Source organism: Puma concolor, chromosome B1 (assembly GCF_028749965.1).
Source record: "Puma concolor isolate L17-30 chromosome B1, mPumCon1.1.hap2, whole genome shotgun sequence".
Classification (NCBI taxonomy): domain Eukaryota; kingdom Metazoa; phylum Chordata; class Mammalia; order Carnivora; family Felidae; genus Puma; species Puma concolor.
In genome coordinates this window covers 202,553,142-202,581,052 of record NC_141670.1, presented here as the reverse complement: position 1 = coordinate 202,581,052, position 27,911 = coordinate 202,553,142, and the positions used below count along the sequence as shown (strand labels likewise).

General features: G+C 52.5%; 1 protein-coding gene across 2 annotated transcripts in view; it reads left to right on the top strand.

The window, feature by feature from the left end:
• Positions 1–27,911, top strand: part of CRMP1 (collapsin response mediator protein 1) — a 78,976-nt gene that overhangs the window by 38,573 nt on the left and 12,492 nt on the right. For both annotated transcript variants that reach the window (XM_086705485.1, XM_086705486.1), the window contains exons 5-11: positions 11,347–11,408; positions 14,003–14,083; positions 19,182–19,250; positions 20,385–20,505; positions 23,015–23,171; positions 24,441–24,582; positions 25,256–25,426. In XM_086705485.1, coding sequence (XP_086561611.1) covers positions 11,347–11,408; positions 14,003–14,083; positions 19,182–19,250; positions 20,385–20,505; positions 23,015–23,171; positions 24,441–24,582; positions 25,256–25,426 — 803 coding nt within the window. The remainder of the gene's footprint in view (positions 1–11,346; positions 11,409–14,002; positions 14,084–19,181; positions 19,251–20,384; positions 20,506–23,014; positions 23,172–24,440; positions 24,583–25,255; positions 25,427–27,911) is intronic.

Below are 27,911 nucleotides of genomic sequence, written 5' to 3'. Positions count from 1 at the left end.
GTATGCTTTTTTCCTCAATAAGTGTCATGGACAACCAGGCCCCTCCGCTTAGTGGCTGTGTGACCTTAGGCCAATCCTTCAACCTCTCTGTGCCTCAGTTTCCCCGTCTGGAGAATAGAGGTAACAACGAGGTTGTTTTGAAAGTCCAACGAGAGGCTATATATAAAGTACTTAGAGGAGTGCTGGCCCCTGGTTTGATTCTGTATTATTAGTTATTTCTTTTATCATCATTCCATCGTTTCTCCTAAGAGTATTCCATTTTATGGAGGTACTGGGTTAATCTACTCCCTAGTGGAGAATTTTAAAAAATCGTGTTGTCAGGGCTCGCAGGGAGCCGACTCTGAGGCAGAGGATGGCCTGTAGGAAGCAAGTGTGGATTAGTTTCATGTTGCTGTTATAACAAACTCTAGCAACCTGTGGTTTAAAACAACCCAGATGGCACCTCTGGAGGCCGGAAGTCTGAAGTAGGCTTTAAGGTTCAAGACAAGGTACTGGCAGGGTGGGCTCCTTCTGGAGGCCCGGGGAGAACACTTCCTTGCCCTTTTTTAGAAAAATATTTCTTAATGTTTATTTATTTATTTGTGAGACAGAGAGAGAGAGAGAATGCGAGCAGGAGAGGGGCAGAGAGAGAGGGAGACACAGAATCCGAAGCAGCCTCCAGGCTCCGAGCTGTCAGCACAGAGCCCGACGCGGGGCTCGAACTCACGGACCGCGAGATCATGACCTGAGCAGAAGTTGGACACAACCGACTGAGCCACCCAGGCGCCCCTTCCTTACCTTTTCCAGCCCCTACAGGCTGCCCAAATGCCTTGGCCCCTGGCCCTGCATCCTTCCAGCCACTGCCTCCCTCCCCCCTCATTGACTCCAACCTCTCCCTTCCTTCTTTCACTAAAAAGGACCCTGGTGATCATACTGGGCCCACTCAGGTGATACAGGATGATCTTTTATCTCAAGGTCCTTAATTTAATCTTACCTGCAGATTCCCTTTGTTGGGAAGGGAACACAGTCATAGTTCCTGAGGATTAGGGTGTGGACGTCCAGTCTTTGGGGGGGGGGCGTTATTTTGCCTCCCACAGGGCGAATCCAGGATCCACCCCTGTGAGCGAAGCCCAGGAAACAGGATTGGCTGCAGGGAGCTCTGAGACCTGACGCCCTTCGGATGGATCCCGAGGACGCCAAGGGCGTGGGGACTTCACACCTCCCACCAGCCCGGCATTGGGTGTGGCCCCTCTGGGATGGGGCATGACCTTGAGCTAGGCTGCTCTGTGCATGGAGGGTGGTGCAAACAGGACTGACAGCTGAGGGCCATCTGCCGGCAGCTCGCCCAGCAGCCGGGGCTGGGGAGCGGGGAAAAAGTCCTTCATTCCGAAGAGGGCTCTTGGGGCTCCTGACGGCACCTGCTGCTGCCTGTTTGCAATTGTTTGGTGTTTCAGTGTTCTGGGAAAACATGTTTGTGAAGATACCCATGCTTACCTGTGTAGATATTTTACAGGGCGAGGAGCTGGAAGCGGACACTGGGTGCTCTCCACCCTGTGTCTGTGCGGGGCTGTTGGTGTTGGGGTGGGAGACGACGGTGGAGGCGGTGGGCAGGTCACTGGCTCTGTCCCTAACTTTGTTTCGTTTTCTAACACTGGGCAGCGTTAGGACTCTCCCTCCCACGAGCGCCCGTGGAAATGGCTTGTAAGTGTCACGTGCCTTATAGGAAGCAGCAGGTGTGGGACGGTCCCAGCAGGTGGGCCGCCCAGGTTCAAATCCTGCCCTTCCGCCTCCTGGCTGCGTGATGCTGGACAAGTCCCCCAGCGGAGCTCTCTGCGGTTGCTCGGCGGCCCCTCATCCAGGGCCCTGGTACCTGGCACCACAACCTGAGCTCGGTGTTAATTCTCCACCCTGATGGAGGTCTTGGTTGTCGTAGCAACCTCAGAGGTAGGCCGTGCGTGGTAGGGATTGCTTTGCTTGAGGTACCACGGATGGTGAGCTCGTCAGTCCACCCGGAAGCCAGGCATCAGGCATCGAACCCGGCATGTCTCTTGATGGTCCCCATGGGGTGCTCTCTGTGGAGAGACGTCCTACCCCAGTCTGCCCTAGTGAAGGAGGAGGAAGCGCTGCCAGAGCCAGGGGCCCATGTCCACACTTGACAGGCTCTGCCAGAGCAGCGGATGCAGTGACAAGGGCTGGTGTCTGTGCAGCCACCCACAGAGGCAGTGACCTCAGTGGAAGGGCTTTGGGCAAGAAGTAGCATGTTGTCTCTGGGGCTTTACCCCCACCACCCATCTCCCCCTCCCCGGGAACCTGGGGCACTGTGGTCCCTCAGGCAGGATCCTGGATGCTTACCCAATGCCCCGGGGGCCTTCAGCCTCATTCATCATTTGGTGGCCCCCCGGGCTGCCTAATCTTGGTGCAACTGAGGCATGCAGGGAGGTCCCACACCAGTGTTCAGTGGTGAACACTCATCTTCCTGGAGGGGCTCAAGCACCCACACCTCCTAGAAGCCTTTCCTGCTTGCTCTGCATTCCAGGATGGGGTCCCCTTGGAGCCCCCACAGCCCCAGAGGGGGCTTCTCCAGCAAGGCTGTGGGGCTCAGGGCTCTCACTGCCCTCTGGACCGTGATGACTCAGGAAGAGGTTGGTTTTTCTCATCTCTGTTCCCAGGCCAAGGCTGGCACACAGTGGCCCCCTGCTCGGTTGTCTCATCGGGAGCAGGAGGCACTTGGATTAAATCACCAGTTCTTCTCCTGGGCTGCTGGAGCCTGGCCCCAGGCCCCGCTGAACTTGAATTCCCAGAGGGAGGGTTTGCAAAGCTCAGGTATTCTGATGCGAAGCAGGGCTGGGGCCACTGGCTGGATGACTGCCCAGGGCCTGCCCTGCGTCCACCCTGTGTCAGGGTTTTAGGAATCACCCAAAGGACCATCAGCCCCCTAAGACCCCTGGGCCCTCAGACAGGTCACAGGCTGTACCTCACATCCTCTGAAGGAGACCCAGGACTGGAACCCTCTGCTCGAGGATGGGTGAGCCAGTGAAGATGCCCTCCTTTGGGGCCCAGAGGGTTAACCACAGACAGGCTGTAGGGGTTGCTAGGACCAAAGGGCCTGGAGGGAAACAAGAATTCCCAGGTCCTCTGTAGAAGCTGGCCCCTGCCAGGGGCAATTATTCTTGCTTTTTCCTTCCTGTTGGCCAGTCCTGTGTCTGAGATTGGGTGGACGGGTTATGAAGGATATCGCTATCAGGGCTCCTAAGTGCACAGATTCCTTCTTATCCCCAAGGCAAGCAGCACCATCAGGGGCCTTGGCTGAAGCCCTCCCGCCTCCTCTGTGCACCTGCAGCCCCATCAAAACACAGGTGGGATCCTCTCTAAGCCCTGCCCAGCCCCGCCTGGTCTTCCTTCTCCTTCCCAAGGTGCTCAGTGAATGGTGGTGACCTCAGGGCTCCAGTCCAGGCCCCCCTGCCTGAGGGGCCCCTCAGCTTCCATAGTGTCTTATGGCCAGGGTCACCCATCCGCCGTGACCCTGGCCCAGACTCACACAGAACATAGCTCTCTAGATGCCCACATGGGGCTCGACTTACCAGGTTCTCCCAAACCCATCAGGGGTTCCGGTGAACCCTACTGCCTGTCAGTCGGGGCCTCACAAGGGGACCCCTGTCCAGCCATTCACTCAGGGCAGAAACCTGGAGACCCCTGTCAACGATCATTCCCGATGTGCCCTTTGCTCTTCCTTCCCCATCTGTCACTGGATCCACGGCTTTGCCTGTGCAGTAGCTCAGATCTGACTGTGGGTCTCCACCCCCGGTCCCTTCCCTGATACGGGGCTCACTGTGTCTCCTCCAGATATTCCTCCTCGGTCTCTGTCCCCAGTCCTACCCCTCCAGTGCATTCTTCCCCCAGCCATACAAGTGGGATTTAAAAAAGTAATTAGTGTGGATGCCTGCAGTGGCTCCACAGTGTCCCCAGGATAAGTTCCAAGGTGCTCACGTGGCTTTGAAGGGCTTTTCCTCGGGTGCCTGCACATCGGAGAGGTGCAGCAAATATTGGGGAGCTGACAGAGTTCCTGAGAGACGCTCTGGCGAACTTCTGTACCCCAAGTGTTTAGCACACATCTGCATAGAGTAAGTTCTCAGTCCATACTTACTGTATGAATGAATGAGTTAGGGGAGGAGGAGAGGGAGGGAGGGAAGGGAGGGAGGGAGCAACATGCTTGGTGTCCTTTCCTACAGCATTTTAGCACCTTGCTCTCTAAGTCAGAGGGCTTGCTCAGGAATCTCGAGGGTCATCATCACTGGACTGCAGAATCAAGCACAGGAAATTTTCAGGATGGGAGATCAATTTAGAGCTCCTGCAGTTCCGTCTGCCTGTTTTTAGAAATGGAACCTGAGCTCAGAGGGGTGTAGTCGCCTCCCGAGTGTCACACAGCAGCTAGCGCTTGGACTCGGTTGTCTCTGACAGAGCTCTGCTGGCGCTTCTGGTGTCTTTGGCACCGTCTTGGGGTGGTCCACTGGGAGAACGTGCCCTTGGCTCAAGGCACAGGCTTGGCAGCTGGGGCTCAGGCTGGAGTCAGCCCCCTTGGGTGCTCCCTTTGCTGGGAGCCCTTGTCCGGGGCGCAGGTGCAACTCCTCACAGCTGCTGCCCAGCCCCTGACCTCCTTCTTGCCAAGTGCTTTTTTCACTCTATTCAGGCTTCCTAGAGAACAGGTTCACCGTGCGTCTCCCAAGGACGGGCTCAGCCCGTGGGACACGAAGGTCGTGGTTCAGCACTTGAATCCATCTTTCGATAAAGCAACTTACGGCTTATTTTAGAAATCTCAAAATACAAGAAGTTATTCTAGAAAACGGTGGTGCCAGCATGCTGTGTAGACTTGGCAAGGGAGAATGGCTTCCCTTGGGATGGAATTTTTTATAAACCACTGACAGAGAAACCCTGCCTGTGTTTTCTAAGCCACAGACCCCTCTTAATAGCACTTACTGGCTTTGTTGGATGTCAGCAGCATTTCGGTCTCAAAATAGAAACTTTAATGCAGAAACCATTGAAAAGAAGAGGAAAAAAAAATCGAGCCCAGTAAAGAAGAGAGGAACTCATATTGGCTAGGTGCTAGGCTGTGTCACTTAGGTCAGGTGTTTAGCCTGTGTCACTTGGTTATTTTCTAAGAACAGCAGTGCACGGGCAGTGGTGTCATTCCACTATTGGTATGAACCTCCTGGATCTTTCTGCGAGCACTTCCATTGTCTCTTTGTCACATTGCCCTGTGTATCAGCTAGCTTTTGCTGTGTAACAAACCACTCCAAACCTAAGACTTAAAACAACAATCATTAATTACCTTCTGATTCTGTTGGTTGACAACCACAGCTGGGCTCAGTTGAACAGTTTCTCTACTGATCCTGTCTGGGCTCACTCAGACATTTGGGCCTCAGCTGGAATGGCTGTGGGAAGGGGGGTGGGGGAATGCTCCACACATGATCCCTTGTCCTCTCATGGGCTCTCTGGGACCTCTTCACTTGGTGGCAGTGTTCCAACAGGTGAACGTAGAAGCTGGAAGCCTTCCTGAGGATTAAGCTTAGAACTCACACAACATTATGTCCATTGCATCCTGTTGGTCAAGTTGAGTCACAAGAGTATCCCAGATTCAAGGGATGGGAAAAAAAGACTACTCCACTGATGAGATGAACTTGGAACAATTCGTGGCCATTTTAATCTAAGTTGTGTCTCATCTGGCCATAATTAGTGCAGTTCTCCTTCATTCGTTCAAAATACTCTCAACTCCATCCAGCCATCTCAAAATTTCCCTCCAGTTATGGCATCAGGCTCAGAGTCCAGTATCTCATTATGAGCATGTATGTAGGATGTGGATGAGGTTCCTTGGGTATGACTTCTCTTGATCCAAAGACCTGTGAGCCTAAGAGGTAAGTTCTGTGCCTCCCCTCCCTGTACACCTCACATCCAATGGTGGGGCACAGACAGGACAACCACGATGAACAGTCCATTTGAAAAGAGACAAGACGAGTGGCACATGGTCATAACTCCACAGGACTGCAATCCAGCCGGACACATTGCTGGGAAGACCTTTTCTGGGGGTAGAGATCATTCCTTCATCCAGGCCAGTCCTTCTCCTTGGGAGTGGTACCCAAGTTCAGGGGCTGGCAGACTCTACAATCTGTGGGCCAAATATGGCCCGTGGCCTGTTTCTAGGTTTCTATGCAGCCTATCAACTAGGAATTTCACATTCTTAAGGGTTTTTCAAAACAAAATCCAAACAGCAACAAGGAAACAAAGAAGGATTTGTGGCAGAGACTATATATGACCCACAAAGCCTAAAACATTTACTATCTGACCCTTTACGGAAAAGCTTCCTTTCCCCTGCCCTAGGCCATTGCTTGCATAGCTCAGGCTCTACCCTCTGGACTCGTGGCCAGACCCTTAGAGATATAGTTTGCTTTCCATAAAAGTGACCCATGTTTGCAGCAAAGTACCTTTCTCATCCTTTTCCCTACCCATGGAAAGTTCATTTTGAACAGGCTCAGTCTCTTTTAGTCACAGAGGGTATACTTTTCTTAAAAACATTGTGGGTTTCCAATGGTCACATTGTAGTTCACTCCATTGGACAAATGGACACTCCACTGGACAAATTTTTTTTAATGTATGTATTTTGAGAGAGCGCCCCCATACATGTGTGCATATGTGAGTAGAGGAGGGGCAGAGACAAAGGAGAGAAAGAATCCCATGCAGGCTCTGCACTGTCAGCACAGAGCCTGACGTGGGGCTCAAACCCATGAACTGTGAGATCGCGACCTGGGCTGAAACCAAGAGTCGGATGCTCAATCAACTGAGCCACCCAGGCACCCCACGGACAAATCTTTTTTTGAGACAGGCTTCTTTCTACTTTAGGTGACTGTCAGTGTGCTATGTGATGATACTTATAAGATTCTTAGAAGCCCTGGGGCACCTGGGTGGCTCAGTCGGTTAAATGTTCGACTCCAGGTTTCGACTCAGGTCATGATCTCACAGTTCGTGAGTTTGAGTCCCACGTCGGGCTCTGTGGTGATGGTGCAGAGCCTGGTTGGGATTTTCTCTTTCCCTCTCTCTGCCCCTCCCCTGCTCATGCCCTCTCCCTCCCTCTCCCTCTCTCTCACCTTCTCTAAATAAATAAATAAAACTAAAATTTTTTTTGAAGCCCTTTGTCTGGCCAAAGAAGTTTACTGGGTACCACCTTGGGTTTCTATGAGGACTTAACAAAGAGTTCTGGGTATACCCTTGATTGAATCTTACACTTGAGGTCATTTTTCACTTTGAGAACTATTTGCAGATTGGCAAGAGTAGAGAGGAGAAGTCGTCCTGTGTGTTCACTGAATTTCGCTTGCAAACCAACCTGATCCTTGTCCCTCAGGTCCGTTTTGATGTGTGTCTTCTGGTGCTTCATCACATGTAGCTTAGAGAAACCAACTGGCACTTAATATGTCCTTCATGGAAATCATTTTAGGCAGACCCGCAAGTTCTCCGGGTACATTTTCCTCCAAGTTACTCGTCATGGTTTTACCATCGTGTTGCCAGTACCTAGGATGAAGGGCCCCTTTCCCACCCTCCACTAACAGTTTGTTGGGTACTTTCCCCCAGCCTTTGCCTACAGTTTCCTCGGGACTATTCTGACCTCCACTCACTCCCCAGTCCCAAGGCCAAGGCCACATGTTTTAGGTTTTGGCCACTGCAGCACCCGACCTCCAGGCACTGATTTCTGTATCAGGTAGCCTTTGTTTTTAGAACGAACCACTCCAACATCTAGTGGGTTAAAACGGCAACTGTTAAAACCACAATGAGATACCACCTTACACCCCATGGAAGGGGTGTTATCAAAATATCCGAAAAGAACAAGTGTTGACAAGGCTGTGGGGAGATGGGAACCCTTGGGTACCATCGGTGGGAATGCAAAATGGTGCAGCCACTTTAGAAAGCAGTATGGAGGTTCCTCAAGAAATTAAGCATAGAGCCACCCTACAGTCTAGCAGCTCTAGTTCTGGGTATTTATCGGGAAGAATTGAAGGCAGGGATTTGAAGAGATAGTTGTACAGCATTGTGCACAATAGGCGAAAGGTGGAAGCAAACCAAATGTCCATAGATGGGTGAATGGATAAGCAACACATACATCTCCATGACCTGTCCTCCCACAGGCTCTCCCGACACCCTTCACATGAGGCTCCAAAGTGAGCCGGAAGCCCCAAGGCGAGGCTTGGAGCCAATATGGCGTCACTTCTGCTTCAGACCATTGGTCGGCACACGTCTCCAGACCAGCCCGCATTCAAGGAGTGGGGAGAGGCAGAGTCACTGCAGAACTTTGTGAAACTTTAAAAAATTTATCAGCCTGTTTAATTTTTTCCTAGCACCCATCTCTGCATGAAATGCCCTTGCTTATTTATTCACTTATTGCTTATTCCAAGAAGGTAGGCAGGCATCCTTCTTCCTTCCTGGGTCACAGCTGTATCTCTAACTTCTAGGATGGTGTTCATGCATAGTAAGGACTCAGTAAATATTTGATGAGTGAGAAAATAAATATTCCATGAAAAAGGGCTTCTGGGGTCCAATAAGTTTGGGAAATGCTCTCTGTTTATTCTGTTCTTGAATATTCTTAATGCACATTATCATGTTAAAATCCGGGGGAAGCCCTGCAGTAAAGAAACCTGTTTGTTGCTGATGAATCAGGTTTTCTTTACCAATATGGATATCAACATCCCCGTGTTTGATTGCAAACAACAGAATCCCTCCAGATTTTGGCTTAAGTTGAATGGAGCAGATGTGCCTTAGGATAATGATGTGTATCCAAGCATCCTTTGCAAGGGCATCTTGCCTCCTGTTCTTCTGTGCTTTTCTCTCTGAGCCAGCTCTGTTCCCCCCACCCTTGACCTGCATCCTCTACTTCTGTCTCACCATGATGGAATGCAGCGGCCCGCCCTTTGGGTGTGCATCTCTGTTTCAGAGACCAGCAGGTGTTTGGGGGTTTTAACTGGACTCTGTCCTTCCTCCTGGCTCAGCTCAGCCTCTGCCAGGTGCCCAGTCCTAGGCTACCATCTGTGGTCTGTGGTCACGTGGTATGGACATGGCTGCCTCCAAGGTTATGAGGTGGGGAGAGTAAGCGTGGGGTTGCCAAGAACTGGAAGGGATTATGAATGGGTTGAAAGTCCAGTAAGTGTTCAGTGCAGTCCTTGAGAACTGGTGTTTCATGCAGCCTCCTTGGAGAAAAACTTAATGATGGCATCTGTGAATTTGGGAGGTTTTGTGAATACCAGGACCCACTGTGTTTCCTTAGGCTCATTGCTAGTACTGGCAGCATCCAGCCGAATATTCTGGAACGTTTACTACTCTTGATATGCATGGCTTAATTGGTTTTTTAAGCAGGTGCAAATTGGTATGTAAGAGGGACTCATTTCGATGCACATTCACTAGCTCTGGGCACCATATGTTAAGATGTTGTGCGGTGCTGAGGTTTTAGTTTGAATTACTTTGATTACAAATAAAATAAATTTTTTTTTCTCTTTATTAGTTAGCCATTTTTTTTTCTTAAATTGTCTGAAAGTACTGTTTTCCCTTTGGGGTTTTTGGCTTCTTTGCTTTTATTTGAATATTTTGAACCTAAAGTAAAGCAGAAAGTAGAAAAACCACACAAATAAAAACAATGTGGCTTCATGAATTATGATGAGGCTCCCCTACTCAGGCAAGAAATAGAGCTTTGCCAGTTGCCCCCCAATAGAAGATCCGTGGGCTGTGTTGCCATCATAATACCCTTCTCCCCCCCCAAATAACTGTGTCTGCTGTTCTTATTTTTTATTTAAAAAAATATTTTTAGGTTTATTTATTTACTCTGAGAGAGAGAGGAAGGGGCAGAGGGGGAGAGAGAGAATCCCAAGCAGACTCTACACTGTCAGCCCAGAGCCCAACACGGGGCTTGAACGCATGACCCTCGAATCGTGACCTGAGCTGAGATCTAGACTCGGATGCTTAGCCACCTGAGCCACTCAGGCACCCCAGAAACGGATACTTTTAATGTTGCTTTCCGAATATTACTTTTCCTTTAAATTTTTCCTAATAATTTGACAAGGAATTTTTGTTGCCAGGGTTTTCTACACAAGAAAAGATTTTTGGTGTGTCTTCACCATTATTTAGTATAAAGGAATTCTAAATCCCATTTCATGGTTTGCCTTCAACTCATATTATCCAGACACCTCTGGATTCCATGAACAAGCAGTAATTGCACAGCACCTATTATGGGTGTGCAAATTAAAATAGTATTTAAGAGGTGCCTGGGTGGCTCAGTCTGTTAAGCGTCCGGCTTGGGTTCAGGTCGTGATCTCATGCTTTGTGAGTTTGAGCCCCACATCCGGCTCTGTGCTGACAGCTCAAGCCTGGAGCCTGTCTTCGGATTCTGTGTCTCCCTCTCTCTCTGCCCCTGTCCCGCTCATGCTCTGTCTCTCTCTCAAAAATAAACATTAAAAAAAGTATTAAAAAATAAATAAACATTAAAAAATAATAAAGTCGGATTTAAGACATGGTGCCTGTCCTCAAGCAACTGGAAGGTGTGTTAGGGAAGAGCCCCCTACGTCCCGTGCTCCCTACTGGCCTGTCCACACAGCACATGAAAGCCTGCCGTTTCCACCTTTTCGAATCCTCCCCCGACCCTGCAGCTCCTGTCCAGGCTCAGAGTCTCTGCACACCTGTCCCATTTGCTCTCACCATCACCCTACGAGCTGCCATTTCTCTCTGCTGTTCTGCAGACCCACCCCCCATCCTCCACACCGCTTCCAGCATGGTCTTTCTGAGACAAAAAAAAAGCCTGATCATGTCACTTCTTGCTTTAGAAACACACGCTCCGGTAGATCGTGGTGATGGTTGCACAACCTGTTGAATGCACTCAACGCCACTGAAATGCACACTTCACAATGGCGGTGATGGTGAATTCCATTCTATGGATTTTAACATAAAAAATAAGGGATTAAAAAAACCCCACGTGGTCCCTTGGATCCCGCTGTAGGACACTTCTAGTACCTTCACATCGTGTGTCTTTTCATCCTCCCTACTGTCCTCACCCATGCACACCCCCTCTCAATCCAAATGGTTCCCCCACCTCTCCCCCTCCTCCCCCTCCTTCCCTTCCACGCCCCCTTCTTCTCCTTCAGATTCAGCCTGTGTGACTTTCCTAGAAGCTTCCTTTGACCCTCCTCCCCATACCCTCAGGCTGGGTTCGGTGTCCCCACTGTGAATCCCAGCGGCAGCCCTCTATCCTAGGGGTCAGCACTCTGTACTGTGATCATTGACTGGAGAGTCACCCTTCTTTTTTCTTAATGCATTTTTCTGTTCTCTTTTTTCATCTTGAAACAGGTGTCAATTCCTTCCAAGTCTACATGGCGTACAAGGATCTCTACCAGATGTCTGATAGCCAGGTAGGTCCTCCTGCACACCTCCTCTCCTGGGCAGGAATAGGCCACCGTGTCGGGCAAGACAGCACAGGGCAAGGGAGCTGTGAGAAGGGGCAGGGGAGAGGTCTGGGTTCAAGTCCCGGTCTGTCCTCTAAATCGCCGAGTGACCTGTGTCAGTCCCCACGCCTGCTGGGCCTGCATTCCTTTCTGGCTCCTAGAGTAGGGTGGAGTGGGGGGGTCCCTTGCACGGTGGTTCCCAAACCCAGCTCATCCTTAGCATCCTCTTAAACGCTCATTGAAAAGACAGACTCAGATCCTATCACAGACTTTCCAAAAGCTGTGCAGTTCATCCTGGGGCTCTAGCAAGTTTGGGGACCATGCCGTTAGCTCTGACCCAGAGGAGTGGGGACCATGCCGTTAGCTCTGACCCAGAGGAGTGGGGACCGTGCCGTTAGCTCTGACCCAGAGGAGTGGGGACCGTGCCGTTAGCTCTGACCCAGAGGAGTGGGGACCGTGCCGTTAGCTCTGACCCAGAGGAGTGGGGACCGTGCCGTTAGCTCTGACCCAGAGGAGTGGGGACCGTGCCGTTAGCTCTGACCCAGAGGAGTGGGGACCGTGCCGTTAGCTCTGACCCAGAGGAGTGGGGACCGTGCCGTTAGCTCTGACCCAGAGGAGTGGGGACCGTGCCGTTAGCTCTGACCCAGAGGAGTGGGGACCGTGCCGTTAGCTCTGACCCAGAGGAGTGGGGACCGTGCCGTTAGCTCTGACCCAGAGGAGTGGGGACCGTGCCGTTAGCTCTGACCCAGAGGAGTGGGGACCGTGCCGTTAGCTCTGACCCAGAGGAGTGGGGACCGTGCCGTTAGCTCTGACCCAGAGGAGTGGGGACCGTGCCGTTAGCTCTGACCCAGAGGAGTGGGGACCGTGCCGTTAGCTCTGACCCAGAGGAGTGGGGACCGTGCCGTTAGCTCTGACCCAGAGGAGTGGGGACCGTGCCGTTAGCTCTGACCCAGAGGAGTGGGGACCGTGCCGTTAGCTCTGACCCAGAGGAGTGGGGACCGTGCCGTTAGCTCTGACCCAGAGGAGTGGGGACCGTGCCGTTAGCTCTGACCCAGAGGAGTGGGGACCGTGCCGTTAGCTCTGACTCAGAGGAGAGTCCTGGCTGTCTCTCCGGCCAGTTGAGTGACTGGGGCCACTCCCTCCCTGAGTTTTCTCACCTGTGCAAGGCGGTCATCTCTGGCCGTGCCGGCTTCAAACAATTGTCGTGTGGGGACAGCCGCTATACAGAAGGTGCGGCTCGATGGTACAGGTGACGCAGTGACTGTCTGCCGGGCGCTTGGCCTTCTGACGCCACTGGGGCTCCTGGTTTGTTTTGTTTTCAGTGCCCTGCCCTCTGCTGGTTAAAAAGGCAGGGTGGTGCACTGGTAAAGGGCAGGGATGCAACAGCCAGACTGCTTGGCCGCAAGCTTTGGCCTTGCTGGGCAGCCCGAGGCAGCTTTCTCAACCTCTCTGCTTTAGACTCCTAAGAGCCTCATGAAGGTTGTCAGAGGATTGGATGAGTTCACACGAGGCTCCAGGGCAGTGCCTGGCACATATGGATGCCAGTAAGCTGTAATGCCTTCGATGTATGATGGGAGATGCTTCCGTGTCTTGCCTTTCAAAATAAACACGCGCAGTTATAGAGAATCATTTACCCCCAGATGCCCTGGAGGCCTCTGCTGTGTCACCAAAAGGCTAAAACTGGCTCAGTCTCATGACAAAGTAGCATGAGTCTGTCTAGCATAACTGAACTTTTCACCTGTTCTATTCTAACCGCCAACCCCCACGGACAGGTGGAGTTGAGCGATGGGGGTCCTGGAAGGTGCTTCCTGCCCCTATGTATCCTCCCCGCCTGCCATCTCCGTAGAAAAGTACACATCCCAGGGTGGGGTGCTGCCTTGCACACTTGGAGAACGAAGGTAAAATTCGAGAGGCCCCGGAGAAGGAATGTGGGGGCTTTGGGCCTCACCGCGTGCAAATGTCTGAGTGCTGATCCTTTGCAGGTGGGAAGAGGGCAGGGGCGGTGGGCGGGACCTGTACTGCCTACATAAGGGATTGCCTGGCAGGGTGCATATGACCTGAGTGTTAAGAGTTCTTGTAGACTTCGACCCCCGCCCCACCGTGGTCTGGAAAATGACACGCGTTCAAGTTCTCATAGAGCAGTACAAACCCCCCGGGTGCCGCAGGACAGGCTGAGCGCATTCAGTTACACAGTCTCAGTAAAACGAAAACCAGCTTCGCACCCTTGTTGTCCCCGGCGGCAGCTGAAGGCACGTCAATGGAGCAGGGCCGCAGCGAACACGAAAGGCGCGGGTGGGCACCAAGACGGAAGGCATATTGTGCCACGGTGCGGCTTTGATCGGTTCTGCCCTACCCGCAGCCTCCTGCTTTAGCGTCCAGAGGGCGCCAGGGTCAAAGGGAGATCCTCTCCAAGGCTTAACTTTCCATCCGCGTGAACAGAATGGTCGTGCCGCGGCCGCCGGCGGGTGGGTGACTGTGCATGAGCAGAACACTCTTCGCAGTTGTTCAGGCTGTGATATTTTTTTTTAAATCTCCCCCAACCCCTGTTTGTTCTTCCCCAGCTCTATGAAGCCTTCACCTTCCTTAAGGGGCTGGGAGCTGTGATCTTGGTCCACGCGGAAAATGGAGACTTGATAGCTCAGGTGAGCGGTGTGGAGGGAGGTCCGCCCTTTCCACTCCAGTCGGCGGCCGTGTGCAGAAGGTCTGATCGAAGGGGTGGGGGCATCGGTCAGTGAGGTGGCCAGGCAGCGAAGGGGCAGGCTGGGAACTGGATGACGCCTCAGACGCTCCAGGTGGGCGTCACACACGCACCGTCTGCAGGGGGCCTTCGGCAGGCCACTGAGGACCTCAAAGGGTTTGTGTGAGAGACAGATAAGGATTGAATGGAGATGCTTTGCAGACTTGGGGGACACCAGAGGTGAGGCACGTGGGAGCTGGGGTTGATCGTCGTCTTATGGGACTTGGGAGGGGGGTGTGATGGCTAAAGCCCGGCCCCCTCCACCTCCCAGCCCTCCTACCTCGGGCAGGGAACTCTACCCCACGAACATTCTTGTTCTTCGTCCAGAAGCACCTACCTTGTGAGGATTAAATTCTATCGCGTATGTGAAGGGCAGTGTCTGACGCATTATAATAGGCTGCAGCGATGCAGAAGCTTTGGGCAAAGGGAGACATTAGCCCAATGTGAGCATTCTGGCTGTAGAATGAACTTGGCAGGAAAAGGATGGACGCGGGGTGACCAGCTAGGTTCTACTTCATTTCTTAGAAGGAATGAAGACGGGAGATAGAGGAGGTGGAAGAAGCGAAGTGTGTGAAGGAAGGAGCACCTTCTTCAGATTTCATCGAGTGACCAGATGGAGGAGAAGAGGAGGAAGGCAGGGATGGCCACTTGGCCTTGCAGGGGTGGGGTGGGGGGGTTGTGGGTTGGTCATGACGTCCCCGAGCAAGGTCAGGCATACAGGAGACTTGGATGCATCTAGTCAAGGGAGTTAATACCAGGCACGATGCCGTGTATATGGCGATGCTCACAACTACTCCATGGCATAGAGATGGCATAGATGTCCCCACTTTATAGATAGGGAAACTGAGGCTCAGACAGGAACATCTTGCTCGCTGTTACATGGGGCACAGAGCCAGGACGGTAAGGCAGTTCCATAGCACAGCAGGACTGTGCCGCGATGGTGAAGTGCGTGAGATCTGAAGATTCGCTGTGAACGTTAGCTACTGGCTTTACTTGTTATTATTTGCATCCTTGTAGTTTTTCTGTGAAATCAAAATTCTTTCAAATTCAGAGTAAAAAGCAAACATGTTGTATCACGCAGCAGAATTCTGTTCATTGGTAACAAGTCACTAAGGCTAGCCCACAGCCAGAAAGTTGGGGTTGTACAAGGGTGTGAATGCCAGGGAGGGAGTATCGCTGGGGGCCCTCTCCGAGACTGTCTGCCAGTCTGTCCTCTGACCCCCAGTGACTGATATCCCTCTCACATGCAGAACACATCCGTCCCCTTCCAGGGTCCTCCCGACTCCCCGTCACAGCCCCGTCACGGCCCCGAAGTCTGGAAGTGTCTAGGTCAGATCTAGGTGTAGGTGAGGCGCCTTGGGGACAGTCCCTATAATCTGTAGGTCTCTGGAGCCACAGAGGTGAGTTATCTGCCTCCCCCTGACACACACTCAACATACAGCATCAACGGTGGGTGGACATTCCTTTTCAAGAGGGAAAACGGAAAGCTTCAGGATTGGTCCATAGCCGTTCTGAAATCTGGTCAGATACATGTTGGCAGTTCCTTGAGTGGTCTTGGAGCCTGAGAATAGTTCTGCGTGGTTCCTGGCTCCGCCTTCCGGGCTCTTGGCTCTATCCCCCCGCTTCCCGTCATCGATCCGTCCCATGGCAGGCAGCATGTGCCTGCAGCTGAGCCTGCTTCCTGCCCCGTAGACTTTGAAGGTGCAACTGCCCCCTTGCCTTTCGAGGAGTTCTCATTCCATTCAGCCCAGACTGCCAGTGTTTTGCTAGAGTGATTCTCCCCAAACCTTTGTTGGCCTCCCGTGAATCCCTCTGTGGCTCACCCCATCAGACAAAAGGCACCCACAGATTTCTTCCAGATAAGTCTACCCCTACCCTGGTCGCACCCGGAGCTCCGTAGAGGCCCTCTTGTCGGAGAGGCTCTGGGGACACACCCTCAATCTCTTCACAGGCCTTTTGTGACTGATTCACCCTGTGGACAACCACCCTCCATCTTTCCAGATCTTCACCAAGGTTGTGGAGTCACTGGGCTACTGTCTGCTGCTTATGCCCTGCATTTGATATTTGCTCAGAAGACATTTCTTCATCGCACTATCCTCTACTCTTTGGAGAAGTGGAGAATTTTCAAAACTATCACGTCCTGGTTCCTTTTTAACACCCCTTGCTTCTTTACACCCCCTCTTTCATTTTACTCCAAGCAGCGGGAAGAAACCAGACAGACTCTCCCAACAGCTCGTTGGGCAGTCTCCTGCGTGGGGCCCCGGCTCATTCGGCCCGTTTCTGCCCTCCGTGTCGCCACGGAGGGCAGTGTGCTAAGCCTTCTGCTAAGACACAGCGGGCTCTAGCTTCCAAAAATGTCCTCATTTCCTCCTGAGGTCTTACTGCCAAGGTCCCCCAAGGTCCGTCTTTCCACAGGCAGTCCATTCCGGGCTACTTTGGGCTTTCTTCAACACGTGCCTTGAAATTCTTGCAGCCTCCGTGCACGGCCTGGTCCCAAAGCCACTCCCACAGCTTCAGGTCACCCTACCTCTGGTCACCAACCTCTAGGTTAGTTCTCTGTGGCTGCATGACAAAGCACCCCGGCACTTAGCATCTTAAAGCAGTAAACATTTCTTATCTTCCTGTCCATTGGGTCAGGAGTCCAGGTGTGGCTCAGCTGGGACTGTCACAGGCTACGGTGAAGGTGGCAGTCCTAGGCTGGACTAGGACGGGTCTTCCAACCCCACTCAGGTGGTGCTTTTCAGGATTCCGTTCTTTGCAGGCTGTCAGACCGATGGCCTCTGTTCTTGGCTGGCCGTTATGAAAGGCCAGCTCGGTTCCTTGCCAGCGGGGAGACTGGCTTTCTCCCGAGAGAGCAAGGGAGAGAGCAAGGTGGAGGCCAGAACCCTTTTGTAGCCTCACCTCTGCAGGGACATCCCATCTCTTTTGTCCGTGTGATGCTCATTAGAAGCATGCTGCTAGGGCCGGCCGGGCCACATGCCAAGAGGGAATCGGTTACCCAGGGCATGGAAGCCAGGAGGCGGGCTCGCTGGGGACCTCTCAGAAATCGTCGACCCCACACATCTCCGTTCTGCCTAGTTTTGAACTTCATAAAAATGGAACCACGTGGTATGTGTTCTTTTACGTCTGTCGTCTTTTGCTCAAAACGCAGTCCGTGAGATTCATCCCCGTTGTCCACAAAACCGTAATTTTTTTCTGTTTCCATCACTTGTGGAATTCTGATGCAGGAATATGGCAGAAATTATTCTCTCACTGCTGGATGTTTGGATGGTTTCAAATGTAGGACTGCCGTGTACAAAGCTTCTGTGCACATTCTTGCTCAGTCTTTTGTTAAACCTGTGTTCCCATTTCAGGGGCGCTGGGGTGGCTCAGTCAGTTAAGCATCTGACTTTTCATTTCAGCTCTGGTCATGATCTCACGGTTTGTGGGTTCGAGCCCAGCATTGGACTCTGCGCTGATGGTGTGGAACCTGCTTGGGATTCTCTCTCTCCCTTTTTTCTTCCCCTCCCCTGCTTATGCTTGCTCATTCTCTCTCTCTCTCTCTCTCAAAAAGAAATAAGAACATTAAACAGATTTTCTTAAAAACCTGTGCTTGCTTTTCTGTTAGTCTATACCTAGGAGTGAAATTGCTGGCTGGTGGGTGCATGTATATTCAGCTTTGGTTGTTACTGCTAAACCATTTTCCAGAATGAACAAACCCACATACCCACCGGCAGCGTGCGAGACGTTTAACCGCGCGTGCTCGGCCCGCGATCTCTGCCTGGAAACCCTGTTCCGGTTTTCTGTGACCTGTGCTTTCCTCCGTCGTAGTGTCTTGGGTCCTTCCTCCTTCCTCCCTTCTTCCCTTCCTGCCTTCTCCCCAACAGAAACGGTAACAGACAATTAAACAATCTTGCACAGGGCTCTCTCCATATCATAAAATCATTTTGTAGACTGTGTACAGAAATGCTTTCTAAACACCATCTGTAATAGCTGAAATTGTTCCATGCCTTACTCAAATCCACCCCAACTCTTAGACCTTGACCTTGTTTCCTGTTTACATTTCTGTAGTAAGTTCAAGCTTCATAACCAGAGATGCAGTTGAAATTAGGTGTTTTTTTTTGTTTGTTTGTTTTTTTTCATGGCTGATAGGGCTCGGGGGCCCATGGTAGGGATGTGCCTGAGAATGATACAGAAATGCAGAAGCGAAAATTAGCAGCAGCACAGCTGACATCTGGGCAATATAAAACAATTTTTTTTTTTTTAGAAATTATAGTATTCCTGCAGCAAGGAAACCTTGAAGCAAATGGGTTTGGATCTAGGGCATTAGCTCAGGGAACCATTTCAAGGCTACATGACAAGCTTGAGGTAGAGGCTTTTCGCTAGAATGACAGGCGCCAGGAAGAGGAGGCCGATAATGAGAACCCGCTGCCGATTACTGATTTCCGCTACACGCCGGGTCCCATGCAGGCATCTCACAGATGCCCCCTCCCTGACTCATTGTGGGAGCTGCAAGATAGAAGCACTGATGTCCCCAGTGTAAAGAAGAGAAGGCTGAGGCCAGAGAGCTTGACCAACTTGCCCAAAGTCACAGAGGCGGCCAGTTCTGTGGCCGGACTCCCAGTGTGGGGCTCTGTGGTTTGTTTCCACGTTCACGCAATACCTACACACCTCCTTTTTTGCCCAAGGAGAGCCCTGCAGCAGAGAGTCGGGGATGGGAAAGGTGGGTGGGTGGTCTTTAGAGCCCGTTTCCTACCCGCCCCCTCACTGGTGTCGGGCACTGAATAGAGAGCAGGCGTGGATGCAGACAGAGGTCCTGGGTTGCAAAGGCAGAAGGAGGCAGGGGGAGCAGAGGGAGCACAGAAGCTGGATCACCCCAGAGCCCATGTCAGGCTCCCGTAAACCACTCAGCCCCCCCCCCCCCGCCCGGGCCTCAGCCGCCCACCTACCTAACCAGGGGCTGGAGAATCGGCCTCTCCCCATTGACTTTCTACAATCCCTGACTCGTTGCTCTTATCCTGCAGGAACAGAAGCGGATCTTGGAGATGGGCATCACAGGTCCTGAGGGCCATGCTCTGAGCAGACCTGAAGAGGTAATGGGGCCTCCCCTTGGGTGTGAGTCTGACGTGGCCGAGGGCTCGCCCTGATGCTGTTCCAGCTGGAACAGCCCAGCCAGAGCTCCCGCCTCCATCACATTCCCCTGACGTGGACACCCCAACGTACATGGCCTTCCCTGGGCTCTGCCCTCTGAGTCGGGAGCCCCGGGGGATGGAGATCAATCAGAAGAGCCAGGGAAAGGCTCTGCTTCTCTCAGGGCCCCCAAGCTTCACACCAAGGCCCCATGAACACTCCAGTGACCTAACCATGTCCAGGATCCTCACCGAGGATCTGTGTCTCTGGTGATAGAAAGTGGAGCCGCATGTTTGCGACCTGGAACCTACAAGCTTCTCCTGGACATTGCCCACTGTGTTCTAAGACTCCAGCATGGATGAGTTTCCATGGCAGGCAGTTTGTGTGTGTGTGTGTGTGTGTGTGTGTGTGTGTGTGTCTGCTGAGGGCCTGGCCTTGTGCCCAATCCTGGGGACACAAATACCCGAGTAGAAAGACGTTTTACCCCGAGGGGCTCTTGGTCTAGGACAGTACTCTGCACCCGAGCCCCGTGCCCCACGAGCTGTGTTCCTGGTCCCTGGTGAGATCAGGGAGACTGTGTTTATAAACATTTATAGCACATGGACTTGACTCCACATCTAGGCATGTGACCAGTGGGTCCAGCCGGGAGAGCAGGGTGGGGACCCTCTTGGGTGTGCATGGGTGGGACCACGTTTGGGGCATCAGCAGACTGGAAATTAAAAACAAAGCCGTTCAAAACGTATCTGGTCCTTTTATTCAAGACGCACTGGTCTATAGGAGGGCAAGGTGGTTTTTTATGGGCTTTTTGATGCTTTATTCTGCCTGGTCTGTTCCCTTCTAACAGAACCTGCAGCATACTTCCAAGCAAGCATAATGACACAATCCTGTCTCCCAGCCCTCTAACCAAATACGTTTTGACTCGATATTTCCTTTCTTTTTAGAAATCTAGTGTTCTTCTCCTTTGATGTGGTAGATTTGCCTCTGGCTACACTTAATTGAAGAACACTGAATTCAGGGAGAGCCCTGGGGACTTGGGGGGGGGGGTCATACTGCCTCTCTCCCTCCCTCCTGTGACCCGTGTATTGCCGTGTCCTCAGCTAGAGGCCGAGGCTGTGTTTCGGGCCATCACCATCGCTGGCCGGATCAATTGCCCGGTGTACATCACGAAGGTCATGAGCAAGAGTGCAGCGGACATCATCACTCTGGCCAGGAAGAAAGGTACGCAGCCCAATGCCTGGGCCTCCTGCGGGGCAGCTGGGCCATAAGGAAGGGGGTCGTCCAGTGGGGTCAAGTTCACTGGTGGGGCCACTGCCCAGAGACACCCTGCCAGCAGTCTAAGCCTCAGGCAGGTTATTATCCCACCTTGTGGGATCAGATAATGAGCTCTGCATTGTTCCAGCTCTGTCCTGGATGGCACCTCGAGTCAGTGATGGGGCCGGGCTGCGTCAGCTGTGGGATCCTGCCCACCATCTTTCTGGTCCCCTCTGGCCCTTCATCCTGAGTCCCCTGTCTAGGGCCCCATGGTCAGTGTCTGCATCCAGGGTCAGTCGTGGGGCCCACAGAGTCTCAGCTGCGGGTTGGGAAGGAAGAAGATGGTTTTCCAGAGCCAGGGGGTCTGTGTTGGACATCAGGTGGTCCAGGAAGCCAGCCGCCCAGCTCAAAGACGGACGTGCTACATGACTGCTTTGAGCGTCCGCTGCCTTGTCTCTGAATGGCCCCAGGGGCTCATAGACTGGAAGCCCGTGGCGGGTCCCCAGGGCTCCATAGGTGTTGGTTGATGCTGTTCTCGGCTCCATGTTGGCCATTCACTTCCTGCCTTGGTATCCTCACCTCCCGAGTGGGGCCCCAGTATCAGGCCGCCTGCCGCGCTGGGGACCATCGGGTGAAGGCCGCAGTGGGTGCGTTCTAACCACAGGAGACTCAGAGCAAGGGCCCGCGTACCGTCCCCAGGCCTTCTCGAGAGTGAGGTCCAACAGTCTCCAGCAGTCACCAGACCAAGAAGGAAGAAGGGTGCCCAGAACATCTGCCTATCCAAACTTAGGGAGAGAGAATGACAGACAGATGGACAGATGAGGGCTAGTGCCCATTGCACAGAGACAGTGGCCGGAACCCTTTTGTCGTGGAGGACATTTGCCAGGGACATTCGCCACCGGGACGAGGTCCGCCCGTTCCCGCTGCTTCATGTGAGGCCGACCGGGGAGTTGTGGGTCCGTGGGGAGGGCCAGGTGGAAATCAACAACACAACAACTGTAATGGAACATCCACTGTGTACATTATATTCCTTACTTCTCATAGGAGCCCCGAGTGGGAAGTACTACCAACTGTGTTTAAGAAAAATCTTCAGTACTGTATTTTAACTTAATATATCCAACATATTCTTTCAACACGTAATTATATGAAAAGATCTTAATGATCTATCGGTCTTATTTTTTTCTGTGCTGTCTTTGAAGTCCAGTGTGTCTGTCGCTATTACAGCACATCTCAGTTCAGACCAACCCCAGTGGCAAGTGCTTGACAACCACGTGGTGGCCACCATATTGGACAGAGCACCTTTGAACCCATCATAGCCTGGTTTTAGTGTCGTTAAGGGAAAGCTGACAAGCAGAGGCATTCAAAGAGGGTGCTCTAGTATGACACAGCTTGCTTAGGACTGGCTCCATTTTAAGGATAAGGAAACTGAGGCTCAGAGAGGTAACAGGAATCTGGAAGCAGTCCTAGAGCTGCATGGAGAGATGTGGTGACCTCCAGTCACGCATGGCTGTGGCAATTTAAATTAAGTAGAATTAAATACAATTCTAAATGCGTTCCTTGGTTGTGATAGCCACATTTCACATGCTCAGAAGCCACGCGGGGCTAGCGGCTGCTGTCCTGGGCACCACCGATGTAGAACCTTCCCATCACTGTAGAATATGCTCTCGGACATGCCAGACCGCTGGAGCTCAAAGCCTGCCACCCCACCAGGCCAGCAGCGTGGCTCTGGGCAAATTCGGTGGTGTTACTGGCCCGCATCCCAGCAGCGTCTGTCTCTGTGAGCAGACCTGTAGCCGTGCCTATGGGCTTTGTTGTGGCAGAAGCACATCTGGCCTGCTCCCCAGAAGGCAGGCTGGAATTTCTGGAAAGTGAATGTTCTGGAAGCAGCTCTCAAGTGGTGGGGGGGGGGTGGACACACAGCTCAGCTCCCACACCCTGGGGGTGGGACAGCCCTGAGGTGCCAACAGCCGTCAGTATCCCAGAGGCCCCCGCGGCACCAAGCTGCAGGTGCCCATGGCCGTGGCTTGGTGACAACTCACCTGTTCCTGACGTCTTTCTCTGCCTTATGTCACTTCCTCAATCTCTAGCCAGTGCTGCCTGGAATCACCTCCCAAATAAAACACTTGAACTTGCCTCCTTCATTTGAAGATCTGCTTCTGGAAGAATCCATACTGGGAGAGCAAATCCCGTCCCTGTGCCTCAAGGGACAAATCTGCCAAAGGGGATAATGGTCATATCCAAATATTAAAAGCACGACTAGTCCAGGAGGTTGCTGGGTGGGTCAGCAGGTGCTGAGTGAGTACCTGGGCAGCCGGGGGTCACTGGGCTGCGTGGTGAAGCCAGGAAGAAGGACAGACAACATGTTGCCCCTCAGAGCCTCCTTTTCCCGTCTCTGAGACCCTCCACTTCTATTACACCAGCATCCCACACAAGACCATCTGCCCTTAACCATGTGTGTTCGTGTCTGTCTCCAAAGGTCCCCTCGTGTTTGGCGAGCCCATTGCTGCCAGTCTGGGGACCGATGGCACCCACTACTGGAGCAAGAACTGGGCCAAGGCAGCGGCATTCGTGACCTCTCCTCCTCTGAGCCCGGACCCCACGACACCTGACTACTTGACCTCCCTGCTGGCCTGGTGAGAGCCCAGGGGGTGGGGGGTATATTGGGTATACTGAGGTCTATCAGGAAGCACTCAGGATTAGGAATGAGAGTCCAGGATTCACCTTGGGCTTGTCACATAACCTGGAATGGCTTTCTGCCTCGGTTTCCTCATTGGCAACGTGGGGGGGAACATAGTATCTATTGCAGAGCTGGGTATGATGCAGTGTAGGAAAATGGCCTGGGATGTAGGGTTCACTAAGTGGCTCCTATTATTTGCAAAGCACCTCCTGGCCACGTGCACACAGTAGGAGCACAGCCACTTTTGTCCCTTCCCTGCTATTGGCCGGCATGAGGGAAGAACACAGGCCGTAGAGAAGGGTAAGTGGTGAGGTACCCAGGCTGCTCTGGGAGTAGAGATACGTGCTCACAACCAGGAGACTTGCAGAAGGCTTCTTGGGCAAGGTGACATCGGGCCTGGAGCTAGAGGGGGAGTAGGAGTTTGCCAGATAGGGGATAAACCAGGGCTTCTGGTCAGGAGGGGCCCCAAGGGGGTGAGGGTGTGTGCCTGTCATGGAAGTCTCTCCCAAATGATGCAAAAACCCTTGACTCGCATATCCACGGGCTTACTCATAATCTGCAGCCTGATGTCTGGCGGGCAGCTCCAAGTCCAAATGGACTCCCCGTCGTCCCCCACAAAGCGAATGCTCCCACAGTCTTGCCCATCTCTGAAGATGGCAGGACACAGGGCCCCAGAGGCCCCGGGATCTGACCACTTCTCACCCATTGGCTGTGGCCATCCTGGCTCATCTCCGACAGGCCCCTGTTTCTGTGCTGCCCCTTCCACACCCCCAGCACATCACAGTCTATTCCCAACCAGCACCCAGATTTTAAAACCCAACTCAGACCAAACCACTCCTCTGCCTGGAGACTCCCAGGGTCCTCTTCTGTCAACATGGAATCCAAGTCCCACAATGTCCCCCAAGGCCGAGGCTGATCTGGCCTCGCTCCCTCCTGAACCCTGCCTGGCACCTCTTTTGGGTGGATGCCCACTCGTCCAGGTGAGGAAGAGGAAGGCCACCTAGAGAGCCCTACCCGGAGAGCCTGAAGCCCACACTGACCGAACCTTCTCCCAACAAGATACATGGCCCCCAGAGGGCCTTCTGATGTCACTCACCAATTCCTGGGATGTGCCCCAAATCCTCTCCTTAGAATCTCTGGGGGTTTTCGTTTCACAGCCTGCAATGGGTGCCTGAAATTCAACCTGAACTCAGGTCTGACCCCCACCTTGTTTTTGTCCTTGCAGTGGAGACCTGCAGGTCACAGGCAGTGGCCACTGTCCCTATAGCACTGCCCAGAAGGCGGTGGGCAAGGATAACTTCACTCTGATCCCTGAGGGCGTCAATGGTATAGAGGAGCGGATGACCGTCGTCTGGGACAAGGCAGTGGTAAGGAACCCCCCGGGGAGGTTCCTTTCCCCAGGAACATTCTAGAAGCACCCTTCCTGGCCCATCAAAAGCTAGGGCATTGTGCCCTGCTGGCTCTTAAAGCTCCCTTCCTTGCTTTGGGGCAGAAGCAGAATATACCAGGAGAGCACACAAAGAACTGCGTGACTCTTCAGAGAGCAGCACAGGTCCCATGGGGTCCTCTGTATTTGCAGACGTGACAGCTGCCCTTTACTCTTTAAGGATGCAAAATGTTTTCTTTAGCTTTGTTTTGACCACATCTCAGTTCCTGTGAAGATGGTTTTGTAAACCGTGTGTTTGTGTCTGGGGTTGACAGTGGGTAGAGAGAGTGCTTGTTGCACAAGTCAGCCCCTGTTCCCTGACTTGAAACCCCAAATTTTTATTTTCTATTAAACTTGGACCCAATGAGACCGACAAGATGGCACAGTGGCTGTTGAGCAAATGCCAACAACATACCCTTGAGCAGTCAATTACATTTCCACTCTGATGGGGCCACGCCCTTGGGCTCTTTCAGGATGGCCGGTTTTCGGCAGGGGAGGAGAAAATTTCAGACTTCTGCTGGGGACTCCTGTCGGCAGTTCCATATTTTTGCCTGTCTGCCCTTCCCCTGGCCCTGTTACGGGGCATTCTTCTCATGAACGGATCTTGCCTTTAGGCTACTGGCAAAATGGATGAGAACCAGTTTGTTGCCATCACCAGCACCAACGCAGCCAAGATCTTTAACCTGTACCCCAGGAAAGGGCGGATTGCCGTGGGCTCAGACGCTGATGTGGTCATCTGGGACCCCGACAAGGTGAAGACCATAACAGCCAAGAGTCACAAGTCGGTAAGTCCTGGCTCATCTGAGACCTTTCCAGTTTGGGTAAGTGATTCTTCCTTTGCAGCCACTTTAGCAGTCTCGGTTAAAAATGATGTGTGAAGTTTTCAACAAGGATGCTATCTGATCATCGGCATGACTCGTTCACATTTCTCTTCCAGTTGGAGAGACTGAGTTTGATCAGGCTCGACTAAGCTGCTGCCATTCTATTAGATGTGTTTTCTCTCCACCTCTCTCTGATTCTGTGTCTGTCTTTCTCTCTCGGTGGCCCGTGCCCTAGACGCATGCATTCTCAGGCTCAGAGGAGAAGTATTAGGTCCAAGATTCTTTTTCCAATTTCATTATCAAGCTAGGAAGGGTTTGATCTCCTATCTCAGAAACCTCCTACTTCATTTTGTGGTCACTGCTAACAGTCCACAAAGGAAAGGTTTGGACCTAAAGTCTGCCGTGTGTGAACACACCCCCACGCGTGCACGCTCTCCCAAGCTCCAGGCCCCAAGCCTACGGCTGTGGGTTATCTCTGCACTTTGTATCTTACATGCCCTTGACTTCTTTACTCAGCCAGCAAACCTAAGGATGCAGAGAGACTTAAAACCTCTTCCCCTCCCTCACTGCTTGCTGCAAGGCCACTCTGTGAGGCCAGCAGTGATCTTGGGTCCAGATTAACGTCCACGCTCACAAGACGCAGGAGGCCACAGCCTGGCCTCCGGCCCGCTAAGTCTGCTACAGGACATGGGCCAGGAGGCAGGGTGTGTGCATGCTGTATCCCCCTGTGACAGGGTCCTCACTGCCACACAGAGGCAGATTCCCAGCCTCCCGGGGGTTACCTGCTGGTAGAGGTGAGGCCACATGCATGAGGACAGGACCCCAGGCATAAGGAAATCTCATAAGAAAGTGACAAGAATCATTTTTAGCAGTCCGTGAGCTTGGGCCCTGGAACCCTGCTTGGCCGCAGGGGTCATGGCCTGGGGCCATAGAGGTCTTGTCCAGTCCATGACCATCCATGACTGTCCCCAACAGGCAGTCATGCTTACAATAACTGTCGTAGACTCTGGGTCTGGAGTTCTTTCTTGTCCAGGAAGAAAGTGGGATGCAGCATTAAAAATGTGAGAGAGACTAATGTCCAGGAAAAGACAAGAGCCAAGAGCCCTGAGTAAGGGCCCTTGTTCCATTTTTATTAGGATCAGAAGGCTTACAAACATGCTGTTGGGTGTGCACAAAGAGACAATGAAATCGTAAACATTAACTCGTGGTCGTGAGGGCAAGGGGGTTTTCAAGATACGCAGCGTTAGGGGTTTGGGTTAACACAAAACAAAATCCTGGTGCTGGGTGGAAGGCAGTTTACAGCAGACGTGAGACCCCGCCTCTGTTTACCTAAACTGGTCTAGGGGACAAGAAAGACAGAGCATGCCACCTCAGGGTCAACAAGGCACCTTTCTTTTGCCAATTAGCTCTACTTTGGGCAACTTTGCCCTGCAGCGATCTGTAGCCCTATTTACCTAATTTGGTCCTTCCTTCCTGTGAAAGCAGCTTTCTGCTATAGTACTCAGTTGGGAGGGGGGGTTGCTTCTGCCCTGAATACTTAATCTTGCTTACCGTCTTGGCTGTTTTCATCCTGAGATTCCCCTATTCCTATACCTTTGTCCTATACTGGGACTTTCGCCCCACTTTACCTATTCTTATTTACCAAATCTTGTTTACCCAAACTTGGGTGTGTACATCCAATGGGTTTCTAATTCTTTATGCCTTGTTAGCCCATCAGTGCAGGCTCCGGAAATTCCTAAGCTTATTCCCCACAAATAACCAGTGCTTCCTAGTGACACGCTGGCTTCCCTCACCCCCCCCCCCCCATTCCCGGGGACAGGGTCAGGGGGAAACAAGCCTGAGGTCGCCCCCCCGGAGAGAAGCATACCCCATTCTTCACGCTTACCACCTAGCAGGCACACAATCCCATTTTAATCACTGTGAACGCAGTGATGTGTGTGTGCACGGTGGGGTCTGGTAACGCGGGACAGGCACACGTTCCCCATGGTGTCAGGAAGGTGTCACATCAAGAGAACATTTGAGAAGGTCTTGCGGGTGAGAGGGTGTGCACCACCCTGCCACCCGCTGGCTGGGGCCGCCCCTAAGCCCACACGATGGTCAAGGTCCAGCAGAAGATGAAGCCCAGATCACTAATTGTTCAAGCCCTCCTGCTGGGGGCCCAGCAGGGACACGGACAGGTGGGAAGGAGGCTGAGCTGCACAGGTGCAGACCTCTCATTTTTCATTATTTCAGTGCGTGTTCAGTGGATGTGCAGGCTCCGTGCTCAGGAGCAGGGTTTCCAATTACTGTCACAGTCCAGCCAGATACGATCTTGTAGTTACTTTGTGCCTAGCATTTCCCATGTGTCCTGTCACTTAATGACCCGTACTTAAATGACTTAGTGGTCATCTCAGGTAGGCCGGGATTAATAAATACAGAAGTGGATGGAGAGAGGATACGTGTATGAGTT